Source organism: Cynoglossus semilaevis, chromosome 8 (assembly GCF_000523025.1).
Source record: "Cynoglossus semilaevis isolate Cse_v1.0 chromosome 8, Cse_v1.0, whole genome shotgun sequence".
Taxonomy (NCBI): domain Eukaryota; kingdom Metazoa; phylum Chordata; class Actinopteri; order Pleuronectiformes; family Cynoglossidae; genus Cynoglossus; species Cynoglossus semilaevis.
The window spans coordinates 11,068,318-11,080,817 of record NC_024314.1 but is presented as its reverse complement, the minus strand read 5'-3'; the positions used below and the strand labels follow the sequence as shown (position 1 = coordinate 11,080,817).

At 41.6% G+C, this 12,500-nt stretch overlaps 3 protein-coding genes and 1 non-coding gene across 7 annotated transcripts in view; all 4 read left to right on the top strand.

The window, feature by feature from the left end:
* Positions 1–369: 369 nt before the first annotated feature.
* rsl1d1 (ribosomal L1 domain containing 1) lies at positions 370–3,641 on the top strand. The gene is made up of 9 exons (XM_008314755.2): positions 370–516; positions 775–914; positions 1,164–1,302; positions 1,406–1,554; positions 1,637–1,738; positions 2,246–2,339; positions 2,885–3,016; positions 3,108–3,257; positions 3,339–3,641. Exons 1-9 carry the CDS (start codon positions 478–480, stop codon positions 3,501–3,503), a joined length of 1,110 nt encoding a protein of 369 aa, XP_008312977.1. The 5' UTR covers positions 370–477; the 3' UTR covers positions 3,504–3,641.
* Positions 1,998–2,131, top strand: LOC112487434 (small nucleolar RNA SNORA55). Its single transcript, XR_003050496.1, has one exon. It is a non-coding gene; the product is annotated as a small nucleolar RNA SNORA55 (small nucleolar RNA).
* Positions 3,642–4,922: 1,281 nt separating the features above from the next.
* Positions 4,923–5,909, top strand: LOC103382094 (transmembrane protein 238-like). Its single transcript, XM_008314759.3, has one exon. The coding sequence runs from the start codon at positions 5,124–5,126 to the stop codon at positions 5,556–5,558; it is 435 nt and encodes a 144-aa protein (XP_008312981.1). The 5' UTR covers positions 4,923–5,123; the 3' UTR covers positions 5,559–5,909.
* Positions 5,910–6,310: 401 nt separating this feature from the next.
* The window catches only part of snx29 (sorting nexin 29), an 87,437-nt gene continuing 81,247 nt past the window's right edge, over positions 6,311–12,500 (top strand). For 2 of the 4 annotated variants that reach the window (XR_003050320.1, XR_003050319.1), the window contains exons 1-7: positions 7,185–7,523; positions 8,263–8,327; positions 8,772–8,824; positions 9,543–9,667; positions 11,026–11,209; positions 11,352–11,422; positions 11,510–11,770. Coding sequence is in view for 1 of the 4 variants with exons in the window: in XM_008314756.3 (XP_008312978.1) it covers positions 7,505–7,523; positions 8,263–8,327; positions 8,772–8,824; positions 9,543–9,667; positions 11,026–11,209; positions 11,352–11,422; positions 11,510–11,770 (778 nt within the window). In the remaining 3 variants the exon portion in view is untranslated. Of the gene's footprint in view, positions 6,669–7,183; positions 7,524–8,262; positions 8,328–8,771; positions 8,825–8,924; positions 9,090–9,542; positions 9,668–11,025; positions 11,210–11,351; positions 11,423–11,509; positions 11,771–12,500 lie in introns of those variants that run through there. The other 2 variants (XM_008314756.3, XR_003050321.1) reach the window with 2 other exon arrangements.

The following is a 12,500-nucleotide window of genomic DNA, read 5'->3' as shown; positions in this document are numbered from 1 at the left end:
ACTCGGCTTTTAAACATTTAATTCTCTTATCAAATATTAGGTAGAAATATCTTTTAGGTTTAATATCAGTGTTTCATCCAACTAAATTACCAGGCTATTCAAATTGAAAACCAAGGTTATGATTTCACAAGTGACAGCTCTACTAATAGTAGTGTTACATATATTTAGAGAAGATCAGAAAAACCTCGGTTATAGTCGAAATCACAGATACAAACCATTGCAATGTTGAACTTAAATACGTTTTATATTTAAAGTTTTTTATTTTCTCTTTTTATTTTTGATTAGTTGATTATGTTTTATTCGTATAAACAAAGGTAAGCGTTTCATTCAATAAAGGAATTTATAATCCACCGTGTTTTGCTTTTATATATATATACAGTATATTCATAAAGTTTTAGTTAGCGTTCTGTGACGTAGCACATACGTACTACGCCCATTGCGCCTGCGCGGCTGCGGTCCACACGTGAAGAATACAGCATGGCTGAACAGGCTGGATTTGAGTTAGATCGAAGTCAGGTAAAAAACGCAGTTATTACTATAATATTGTAGTTATATTCTTATTATATAGCATTGCATATCATACGTTTATATGACGATGAAAAAAATTTAAAAAGTGTATTGTTTAAGTACACACGCGGCGGTAGTTTGGGTAGTTAGCCCTAGCTTAGCTGAAGCTAACTTTAGAAAAAGAACGTGAAGTAGTGAAGAGTCTTTGTATAGAAACGTTCATGTTATACTTTTGAAAAACAAGATGTTAATTAATTTGTGTGTCAGGTGAAAAAGGCCGTCCAGGCTCTGAAAGCCTTCCTGAAAACCAAGTCCTCCGGAAGCTCTCTGTTCCTGGACGACACTCAACACATCAGTCTGCTCTTCACCCTGTGGAGGATTCCCAAACAGGCTCAGACCATCCGCATGTGAGTCCAAACTGTGTCCCCTCAGACAGCCACCACTGCTAAAATTGATGTCTATTTTCTTCATTAAATAAAATGGCAAACATTCAAGAACTTGACATGCACACAACCAGAAACTCAAGACTCCGGCAAAGTTATTTATACTGATGAAACAAGGAATTCCTCCCTGACATTCTACTTTATCTTCTGTTCTGTTTTCTTCATTTTTTCTTTTCATTATCGCTGACACTGGGGATTTTTCCTCATCCTCAGTCCATTACCTCATGGCCAGCAAACAGACTCAGACGAGATCTGCCTCTTCACCAGAGATGAGCCCAAAATGACCTCAGAGCAGACTCAGAGGTTTTACAAGAGGCTACTGCAGGAAAGAGGGGTCAAAAGCATCTCTGAGGTGCGAACCAGAATTCCTTATTTCAACTTTTACAAATCAAGTTTTTCTTTGTCAATTCCTATACAAACGTTACTCACACTTAACTCATTTATTTCCTGGACAGATCATCCCTTACAAGGTCCTAAAGACTGAGTACAAACCATATGAAGCCAAGCGTCGGCTGCTGGGAAACTTTGACATGTTCATTTCTGATGATCGCATCCGACGACTGCTGCCGTCTCACCTAGGAAAACATTTCTACGAGAGGAAGAAGTAAGATCTTTGATGTCATGTCACACTTAAATAATGCCCATAAGGATAGAGACGTGGCTAATCTGCATATATTTGTTGCCAGAGAGCCACTGTGTGTGAACCTGCTGAGCAAAAACCTGGCTAGAGACATCCAGAGCATCATCCAGGGATCCAAGCTGAAGGTCACCAATAAAGGCAGCTGCTGGTGAGTAGAACTTTTTTTTGTTTTTTGTTTTTTGTTTTACCATGTGATCTATGGAAGAGTGGTGAGTGCACTAACCTTACAGCTTAAAGGGCAGCAGTTCAAACCCCTGTAAATGTTAATCTTCTTGCATATTTTTTCCAATGTGTGTGGGTTTTTTGGCCAAGTCCACAGTCCAAAAACGTACAGCATTGTGTTAATTGTTCGTAATTAACCGTAGATGCGAGTGTGAACAAATCATTGATGTCAGATGTTAGCGTCAGCACCGCACAACAACCCTGTCGATTCTGCTCAGTGTTTGATACGGGTCACGCTTGGTGCCATAGAGTAAGTCAACGTAAATCCAGATGGACCTCCTCCCTCCGTGGAGCCTATCTCTACAACTTTGATACACAATAGTTAAGGATCGACTCACAACATGTGTGTCGTGTGGTCTTTTTCACTTTTTTGTTGACCTCACTTGAAGTTATCACTGTTTCTGTCTCCCTCTCTCTATGTCGTTTTCTTCAGCATGGCTCGCATCGGCCACTCCAGCATGACTGCAGATCAGCTGACAGAAAATATTGAGGCTGCCGTGAAGACGGTGATGGCCAAGCTACGAATGGTGAGTCTATGAAACTGCACCAGTCAGTCTGCCATTCAGCAGCAGCCTGTGGTCTGGAGACAACAGTTGTCAGGGTCATTAGTCTGATTAAACTCCTCAGAGTTGGTGGAGACGCCTGGGAGACGTGTGTTTTTTAACGTGTTTTTTAAAGCCTATCTAGAAGAGGGAACCTATCCCTGATGAAACACACTAAAGAGAATTCATTTGTGTTCCTGTGCTTCAGGTTGTAAGAAAAGTCACATTTTGTGTTTGAAAAATGCATCTCAGTTCCTGTTTTGCCTCAAACAGACCTGAATTTATTGACTACATATCACTTAAAAAAAAGTCCACATTGAAGTTTCCCTCTGCCTGTGTGTGTGTGTGTGTGTGAATGTGTTAAAAATGGTGGAAAACTTTTATCAAGGACCCAAATATGCCAGTATTTCAGCTGAAAAATAAGCCATGAAAGGAGCCTTATCATGGCAGCTAAACATTGAACAGCTGGAGCAAAGCAATATTTATGATAGTTTTAAGCTTTCCTTAGCCAAAGGTGTCTTTTATTGCAGAAAGGGCGTGTGATGAAGGTCATCCACCTGAAGAGTCAGACGTCTGTGGCTCTGCCCATCTACCACTCAGACCTAGCTCACATCACCCAAGACAAAAAAGCAGAAAAATCTGATGAAGCAGACGAGGAAAAGGTTTGACAGAATTGTCTGAGAATCTCACTGCGTGAAAATTAGCGTAAATATCTTAAAAAACAAAAAAACAAAACTCCAAACTCAATTTCAGACTGGAGCAGCCAAAAAGCAGGCAAAGAACAAGGAGACTGAAGAAACAGAGGCTGCAGTGAAGGAGGAAGAAGAAGAGGAGCAGGAGGAGGAAGAAAAAATCCCACAGTTGGTTCCTATGGAAACACCCAAAAAAAAGGCTAAAGTTGAGGTCAGTGTTGGTCACAGCTGCCTGATTTTAAACAACTCTGACACATTTAAGTGACTCTGACATGTTTTTTTCGTTTCCTAGAAGCCACTGACGAAGAGGAAGAAGACGCAGCTGGAGAAAGCTCCCAAACCTGCTGCAGCCAAGAAAGAGAAAAAGTCACAGAGCAAAGTCATAAAGAAAACGAAGACCATGGCGGTCGGCAAGAGCGAGTCGAAAGTGAAGAGAAAGGTGCCTAAAGTGAAATAATGACGATGAAACTTGGACATTTGATAGAGAGGACAGGACCAGAGTGTTTGTAATAATCAAAAAAAGAATATAAAATGTATTCAGTCTTGTTTGTTTGTACTTCATCTGAAGCAGATAATAAACTTTGGAACAGGAGAAGTGATGTTTGAGTTGTATTTCCTCCATGGCTGAGTGAAAGCAGAAGTGGTGACGTCCAGTTAATATTAAATGTTGCTGTATGTTTTTGGTGAATTCGTTTTTATTTTTTAGCACAGATGCTGGAACCTTACATGATATCACAGAGGTTCTGAGAAAGATGATCAGGTTACTGGGGTTGTCTAGTTGTAATCACTCAAATGTACAGACGCCGTCTCTCTGACTAATTTTGACAAGTTTAAACATTGAACATTTGACCTTCAGGGAACAGTCAGTTATTAAACTCCAGCTTCTGTTGAATGAGTTTGATCATCGCTCACATGTTGATGTTCTATTGAACACAGTCTGTTTGTGTGCCTTTTGTGTGCTTTCACATCAGACGTGCATTAGCCTTGACTTGTTGTTTGCTCACAGCGGTCGACCTCCGTCACTGCATTATACCTGCCGCCGTATCATGTGACATCCTTTGTTGATGGCACTGTGCTTGGGTTTGTGCAGCTGCTGCTTTCAGTTGCCGCGTGCAATAATTACACTGTGGTACAATAACTACACCTTCATATGAGCCACACCTGGATGGACTCTGAACATCCTCACAGTTGACGTGCAGATCTGGCACCATCCCACATCTGAACTCACAGAGGCGCGGTGTAAGGTGACAGGGGACCGTGCAGGCTCCAGCCAATCAGCGGTGATACTATTGTTGTCAACAGGTGGTCTGTAGTCTGTAGGTGGTCTCATCTCTCTGCAGCGGGGGTGTGGTGTGGTGGCCCATCTGGGATTACAATGTTTTCCAGAGTTACTGAGTGGGAGATGATACAGACCAGACTCAGAAGAGTCCGACTGTTGTTGTCTGTCTTCACAGACTGGAGACGTGAGATAGATGAGGACACTCCAGCCAGTCTGGTTGACCCCTGAACTTCTACAACTGGACTTCAAATCTACATCTGATTAGGTTGTTGTTAATGTAAAACCAACAATGGAAGCTAATGAAGAAACTCCATTCTCCAACCACTCTGGGAGTCAAAGCCTGTTTCCAGACTCAGCCTCTGATTGGAGCCCAGCTTGGTCCTATCTTCACAAAGCAATCATTGTGATAGTGATGGGATCTCTCATGTCTGCTGCAGGTGGACTTCTCTTCCTGCTTCGTTCCTCCGGTCAGACTGAAGCTTCCCACTCCATGGCCTCTGCCTGTCTCTCCATCGGTTTAATGTTTGTGGTGCTGGGCCTTGTCTGGATCCCTGTGCTGAAAGAGAAGCAGAGGCGGAAGCAATGGAGCCAAGGGGTTTGACCAGAAAATGTGAATAAACCTATGGCAACACTTTCCTCTTGCAACAGCCAGTAGGTTCACAGGGCTGGTGCTGATAACCTCCTGTGTACACTGGACTTTGACCAGAGAGTGTTTTATGGCGTTCACTCAGGAACACACCTCGGCTGCTGCAGGCACCTGCTGTTTCAGACCTGGTTTCTCTGATCTCTTCTGTCACGATGTCCATGCCTGTACAGGTAGAGCAGGTCTCTGAGAAGACCTACGGAGGAGTCGGAAGATGCAAATGTTCCTTCTGGTTCGCAGTCGTCCACGACATACTGGGCATCACCATCATGATGGTGGGAGTGTTTGGAGGTCTGGTTATACACGACTTGTTCATCTACGCCGGTGCCATCGTCATTTTCCTCAGCCTGATCTGGTGGGTCTTCTGGTACACGGGGAACATTGACGTGCCCCCAGAGGAGCTGGAGGACGACGTGGGCATTAAGAAGCTGAAAAACCGAGGACTGGGCCAAGTGGTTAGGCGTGTGTCCAGCCGCCTACGCAACTCTTTCCGGAAGAGCAGCAACAGACCTGCAAACACTCAAACAGAGGTGGCGATGTCGAACATTTGTGAGACCGCGGTACCGTCCAGAGAGACACTGCCTGTATGAGATGGTCCCGTTCTGCCACTGAGGGACTCTGAACTGTGGATGTTTATATTTGTTTAAGTTGCTCAACTGTTTATTCTGCAGACAGGAATTCTGTTTGTTCTGCCAACACGCAATAATAATGATAAGACCGGAGTAAAGTCTTGGATTCCAAAATTTGATCCACATGTTCTTATCTGACTGATAAGAAGGAAACTTCTCGCCCTGTAAGGGAGTAGGACTATGAAACTGTTATACATCACACAACTCTCTCAGTTCTTGCTTTGATTTTGAAATCTCCAGTTTGTTTGATGCACATTTTATCGTTATTTATACCCTGTATGTAAAAAAAATTAAATTCTTCATCTACTTTTGTATCATTTGGATTGTCCAAAAAATAATCTACAAAACAGTTTGGCGTACTTCACTGAGAAGCTCCTGAAGGTGACTGTGTACTTTGAACGGGTGTGTACTACATCTTACTACATCTTCCTCACTGAGTGCTTCACCTGTTCATTATGACCATAATTTTGTAAATAAGGTGAGACATAAAGTTCGACCTGAGCTGTTAGGCTAGAGAACATTTTCATTTTTCACCGTCCAATAAAGGCCTTCTCAGCTAACCTGCCCAGTGTCAGAATCAGTGGCTTATTTTTCAATATATTTTTCATGAATATTTATAAAATGTAGCTAGTCTGCTCATCAAAACATGGCTTTTCTCGGTTTCTTCTTCATCAGTAGTGCTCACACCTGGAGCCTAAAATGAGAGGTAATGAGATATTTTCTTCAACCAATCAGTTTATGAATTGGTAACACCAAGGCGATTACGTTAATGATTCGAGTGTTTTGATTGGATGGTCAAAGAACGCAAAGTCACGGATCTAGAAAATCTACAGCGACTTTCGCACTCGAAAATTATTTTTTCACTGCGTCCTCTACTGTTTCAACATAAAGCTAATTAAAGTGTTTATAAAAAAATACGAAAGGACAGACTCGACTTTCAACACGAGAAGGAATGGCGATAGAGAAGAAACTGTTGTTAGAACTGGAACGCGGGGATAATTTCCACAACAGTAATTGAACTCAAAGAAAGAGAGAAGGGTTGGTTGTGTGTACAAGTAATCAGAGGTTTTGGTAAGTTAAATGCATTATGTCATTTGAATGATATTCCAATTTCATTAAATTAATAACTTAATTTGACGTACATTGTGTCGCTGCTGAGGCTGAATTGTGCTTCGTGGATGTGTAGCTTGTTGGTTTGTTACTAAATTATGTAAGGAAAAAAACATAAAAATGATATTCTTTTTAGTTTACTACGTGTGGTATAATGAGCGAAAAGAGTTTTAAAATAATTTACCATTGTTTGAGATCACCGTGTCACAGACGTGAAGGCTAAATACTGTATAACAAAAACACATTTACTTTCGTTTGAAGACAGTAATTTAATGACGGTCCCTAAAACAACCTTTATCCTCCTCCTCCTCAGTTGGCCAATATATTCAACGTGAAACTCACTTCACACGTTAATTGCGACGTAACGTGTTAGTGGTTCATCGCGTTTTAAGGCTTCTTGATATAAAGACTACATTTCCATGCAATGCTCGGGTGTCATATGACAGCCGTGTGTTTGGTCATGTGACCTGCTGAGTCGGTACCGTTTCCTTTTCGCAGTGTCACAGGCTCCGTACTGAAAACAACTGCGTTTCAGTCCACCACACTTCTCACAGATACTTCCAGGTGACCGTGTGCACACTCCTGTGTGTATTTGGTTCTCCTCCGCTGCTCCTACACGCCACAGAGTCCTACAGCTCCCAGCAGGCCCCTCTGTTCACCGGCTCTTCATCAGTCTTAAAGCCGGGGTCGGGTGTTCCTAGCTCGGCCGCTGAAGCAGCATGGAGTCGCTGTGTGGTTGATGGATACGAAGGAGGAGGTGAAGTGTTGAGCCTGGATGACACTTCTTCTACTGCAGAATGTCAGTCACGATGAACGGTGAGTTTACGGTCTCTACATCAAATTGGATTTTGTAATTCAAAATAAATAAAAGTAAAAGAAATTCGTTTTTTCCTCCAAAACTAAAGACACGTGTTTTGACTTGTCAACAGAAAGGAAAGTGAAATGTTCCCACTAGCAGATGAAATGTGATATTTTCTATTTTCAAATTAAACACAACAAACTTTCTATCCATTTGGGTTTTTGCAAAATGTTGACCACATTTTCTCCAGATGGACCAATGCATTGCATGTCAAGGCTACCTTTTAGCTCTTCTAACTAGCTTTTAATAGTTTAGGGCAAAAAACTCACACCTCTCCTTTCTGTATCTTATGGACCTCCTGATGGGTGCAACCCCCCTGTTGAACATTTGAAATAAAACAGCTCCTGGATCTGCAGTGCACACTGCTGCTGTAAATGTTGCAAATGTAACTGTCATTGTTTTATTGATTTGCATGTTTATCTTAGCAACAGAGGGCATGCTGATTTACTGAACTTAAGATGCTGTCATACAAACACCAACTGATTAAAGCTTGCAGTGGGCCATAACAGCTTGTTCCTCTTCTGTCTATTTTTAAACAGGCAGAAAAAAAGGAGATGAAAAATCACAACAAATGAATTGCCATTTTCTCCTTTACTCTTATGTTGTTTATGTTTATTTAAGATACTGCCAATTCTAATATTTTGAACTGGGAAATCCATTGAGAAATATGTCTTGACTTGGTTCTTTTTGTTGCAGGCACTCAGCAGAATGATACCAAGAGACAACACCTGCTGGAGAGGCTGCTGGATGCTGTCAAACAGGTGGGTCACCAGCTCTTATTAAGAGTCAAAAGTTGCAGGACAGATGTCACGATTCCAAAAGGTGTCTGATTTAATGATGTAAACATTTACGACATGTTTCTCAGACGTCTCCCTCAGCTTTGTTATCATCACATTTTTGTTATAAAAGGCCATGTACTTAGAAAAATCTGCAACAGAGAAAAACAAAATAAAATAGAAACCAAATAATAGCAGTGATGTCAGTTAAATAGGAATGATTTTATAAATAAAGTTATATGAATATAGTAGTAATAATAACTTAATCCAAACTTAAGCTAATTAAGCCTTGAATTGTTGAATATAATGGCTGTGAAAGTGCTTCACTGTAGGTGTTAGAGTATGGTCCAGTGTACTGCTGCATCAGACCAGCCTGTCATTCTGTAGCTGCTCCTACTGATTCAGGTCTTTGTTCTCTTATCTATTCAGTGCCAAATCCGCTTTGGAGGTAGAAAGGAGATTGCCACAGACACAGACAGCAGGTATGAGCTGTTGACCGTCACCAAGAAACCCTGTTGTTAGACCTGGATTGTGTCTGCACAGCAAACCACGAGGCTGTTTGCTTTACTTGTCTGATTCCAGGTCACTTCATGTGAAGGGCTGAGCCGTCCTTCGATGAGGAAACATGTTCCGCAAAGAATAATAGAATAGAATAGAACAGTGTTTATTGTCATTATACCACGGGGGTACAACGGAATTGAGGGTGCTCCCACAGAGCCACCATGGACCACAACAGGACAACAAAATGTATATACAATACAACAATATATACAACAATATATACGAACAACCTCGTAATGTGAGCTGTAAATGAACTGTAAAAATATACCAGGAAGCAGTGCAAGTTGTGCAAAACAGAATATACAGTATATACATTATACATATAGAACAAAGTAAAGAAGTAATACAACTATTACTACACTTAAACCTTTGTCCCACACCTTTGCCACAAATTGACTTTAATTGTGGAGAGAGAAGAATAAATATTAAATATTGAAATAAAAAAAAATCTTTACATGAATAATTCTGTTTAAAATACAAGTTGTAGTCATGATTATTTAACAGTTATTGGGGTCTCATCTTACTTTTAGTCACCTTTTAACAGAGCTTTGACTTTAATAATTTTCTTGGTTGAACTATTTGTCTCAGCACTTCTGCACCTGTCCCTTCCCTGACATTGACCTGTAATTGTCCCTGCAGGGTGATCTGTTTGTGCGCACAGTTTGAAGCCGTTCTGCAGCACGGCCTCAGGAAAAGCAGAGGTCTCGCCCTGACCGCCGCCGCACTCAAGCAGGCTGCAGGCTTCAGCAGCAAAACAGAAGCAGGTACTTTATTCAACATTCTGTTTGGTTCACTGCGTGAGGAGCTGCGCTCCATTAAACTCTGGACTCAAGTCAGAAAACCAGGTCGGAAACTTGACTCCAGCCGCAGGTTTTTACCTCTGTGAAAGGAGGAGATGAAAGACGGCTGTAACCTTGCTGGAGGGTGGCTGGGCTGCTTGTTCACAGAGTCATGAAAGCATGGAGGAGGCAGGGGTGTCAGCAGGAAGCTCCTACCTGGGGGATAAGGATAATATCACATGCACACTCTGGCTGTCCAGGCCATCAGACAATAAAGTGAAGTTAAGTTATCTGCTTCCATCCATACAGTACGTGCAGCACTGTTCCCCCGCAGGTCCACACAAGTTTAGAACTTGGCAGTTTTTACGTGTTTTAGTACGTACTGACCATGTATGTTATGGATAGTGTTCTCCAGCTACATTTTATGCTAATGTCAGTTAGCCATACCTGGTTCTCCTTGTGACCGTTTTATCTGTTTTACTGTCAATTTTAAGAAAAGTTTGTGGTGAAAATCATGGTTTTAGAATGTATTAATAAACGAGTTCTTAAGACATTATTACAGCACATTGAGCTGAAGGTTACATGCTAATGACATGCTAATCATGTGGTACAAACTCCCCCATCTGTTCAAACTGGAAGCCCAGTCTTTCATCTTAGAAAAAGTCCATGTTGGAGTTATGGTGTTTTTCTTTTTTTTTTTTTTTTTTTTCTTTGTGACTTGTAGAAATTAATAAAAAGCTGTCGGCCTGGTGGGAGTGTTGAATATGGGGAGAGGAGTCAGGCAGGATGTGAGGACGGAGCTGACTGGTGGGGCAGTGGTTATTCTTTAATGAGAGTGTGAAGATGTGCTGACTGAGTCAGGGGACATCGTTGTGGTGTTTGATCCTCCACATCATTATTATTTCTTATAAATGAGCCAGAACTAATTCCCTCCCCCCTCCTCCATACCTTCTTCCCTCATCTCTTCTCACCTTACCTCACCCTCATCTAACTTTTAATCATATCTTTTTTGTTCCCTTTCTGCCCAACTCATAAATTAGTTGATTTTTTTAAACTAGTTTCCAAATCATAGGTATGTGGACCTCCAGTGGTACATGAGGATATTGAAGGTGAAATGAAGAATTTGTTGCACAGTATCCTGAGGCCATTGGACTGGATATTTCCACTGACTTTTATAGACATGACGGAACAAAGGTTTAACCTTTCAGCTTTGTTTCCCTTTGACCCCAACCTTCCTTATGATTTCCTTACTTTTTTCCTCTTATACGCTTTAACTCTCCTCCTCTTCTTCACCTCCTCCTCATGTCATTGTTTTTTGTTTTTTCTTACTCTTCACCCTGCAGCGGAGCTGACCTTCTGGTTCTATGTGAAGGAGCAGCTGAATCGTCACGAGCTCCAGAGATTCTACTCCCTGCGGCACATTTCCTCTGAGCTGGGTCGAGGTCGGGCCTGGCTGCGTTGTGCCCTCAATGAGCACTCATTGGAGCGCTACCTGCACATGCTGCTGGCTGACCGCCCTCGTCTGGGGTCAGCATTTTTGCATTTTTACACTTTCAGCAAAACAAATTTGCATATTAGTAGGATAATGTGTCTCTATTTACTCCTATAAGTTAATCATATATATTTGACTTATCAGAGTTATAATAATTTTATTTATAATATTTTTTAGAACCTATTACGAAGACTGGGCATTTATTCTTGATGAAGAAAGAGCTAGCATGCTGCCCACCATGGCTGCAGGTGAGTTTGTGTTTACATGTTTCACCCCTGTAATAAACATGCAGAAGTTGGTTCACTTTAAAGACTTTGTCTCTTTGCTCCACTCAGGCCTGAACTCTATTTTGTTCGCCATCAACATCGACAACAATGATCTGAACGGCGGAGTGACTCGAGGAGGAGGCTCCTCTGTTTCCCACCTCCTCAAGGAGTCCACCCAAGGTATTGGCAGCCTGTTGAAGGAGTCCACCCAGGGGGTCAGCAGTCTGCTCAGGGAGATCAGCACAGCAACAGCAGTGGTGCCAGGTTTCACCCCCAAAGTGAACGCAGTCTCAGATCCATTGCCTGTTGTGCCCCGCAGCACCTCTGCTGGTAAGAAGGAGTAGAACGTGAGATGAACTTTTTTTGGTTCTTGATTTTGACTCGGGTAAATGTCCAGATATTTATCTGCAGACGTTTGGTGCAGTTCAGCATGAAAACGTTTTTGTATTTCCTGATTTTTGTTATATGCTAATAATTTGGTTGGTCCTGCGACTTAATGATATACAAACCAAAAATATTCTCCATGTCATCTGTGGCCACAAGATGGCACTGATAAAACTCACGACAATTGAATGCTGCTACAGTGCCACTGGAATTCATTAAATAACATTTCAGATTTTAAAACATGCATCTGAACTGGTTATGAAACAACAAAAATATAGTAACAGTACTATCTGGAACTGGAACTGATGCTCAGAATGTAGCTACATTATTGTTTTCTCCAAGATATGTCTTGGAACTGTCACAAACATAAGCACTGGAACAGCATCAGCCTCAGGTGGGGCGTTAATAATAACTGCACTCCTAGAACATGTGCAGCTCAGTGAGTCTGCAGTACCGATGAAATCCCCAAAGAAATGACTAAAAGTCCAGACTGTCTGCTTCCGTCTTTGACCTCATTTAACTGGCTGTCAGGGTTTTTTTTTTCTTCAGGGAGAATTTTACATAGTTTTTTTTTGTTTGTTTCTCCTGTGTGTGCTGAGCAAGTGCTTACACTTCACCATAATGGTGGTAAAACGTTAGTTTAATGAATATATGTAATACTCTGCACACTTAGAGT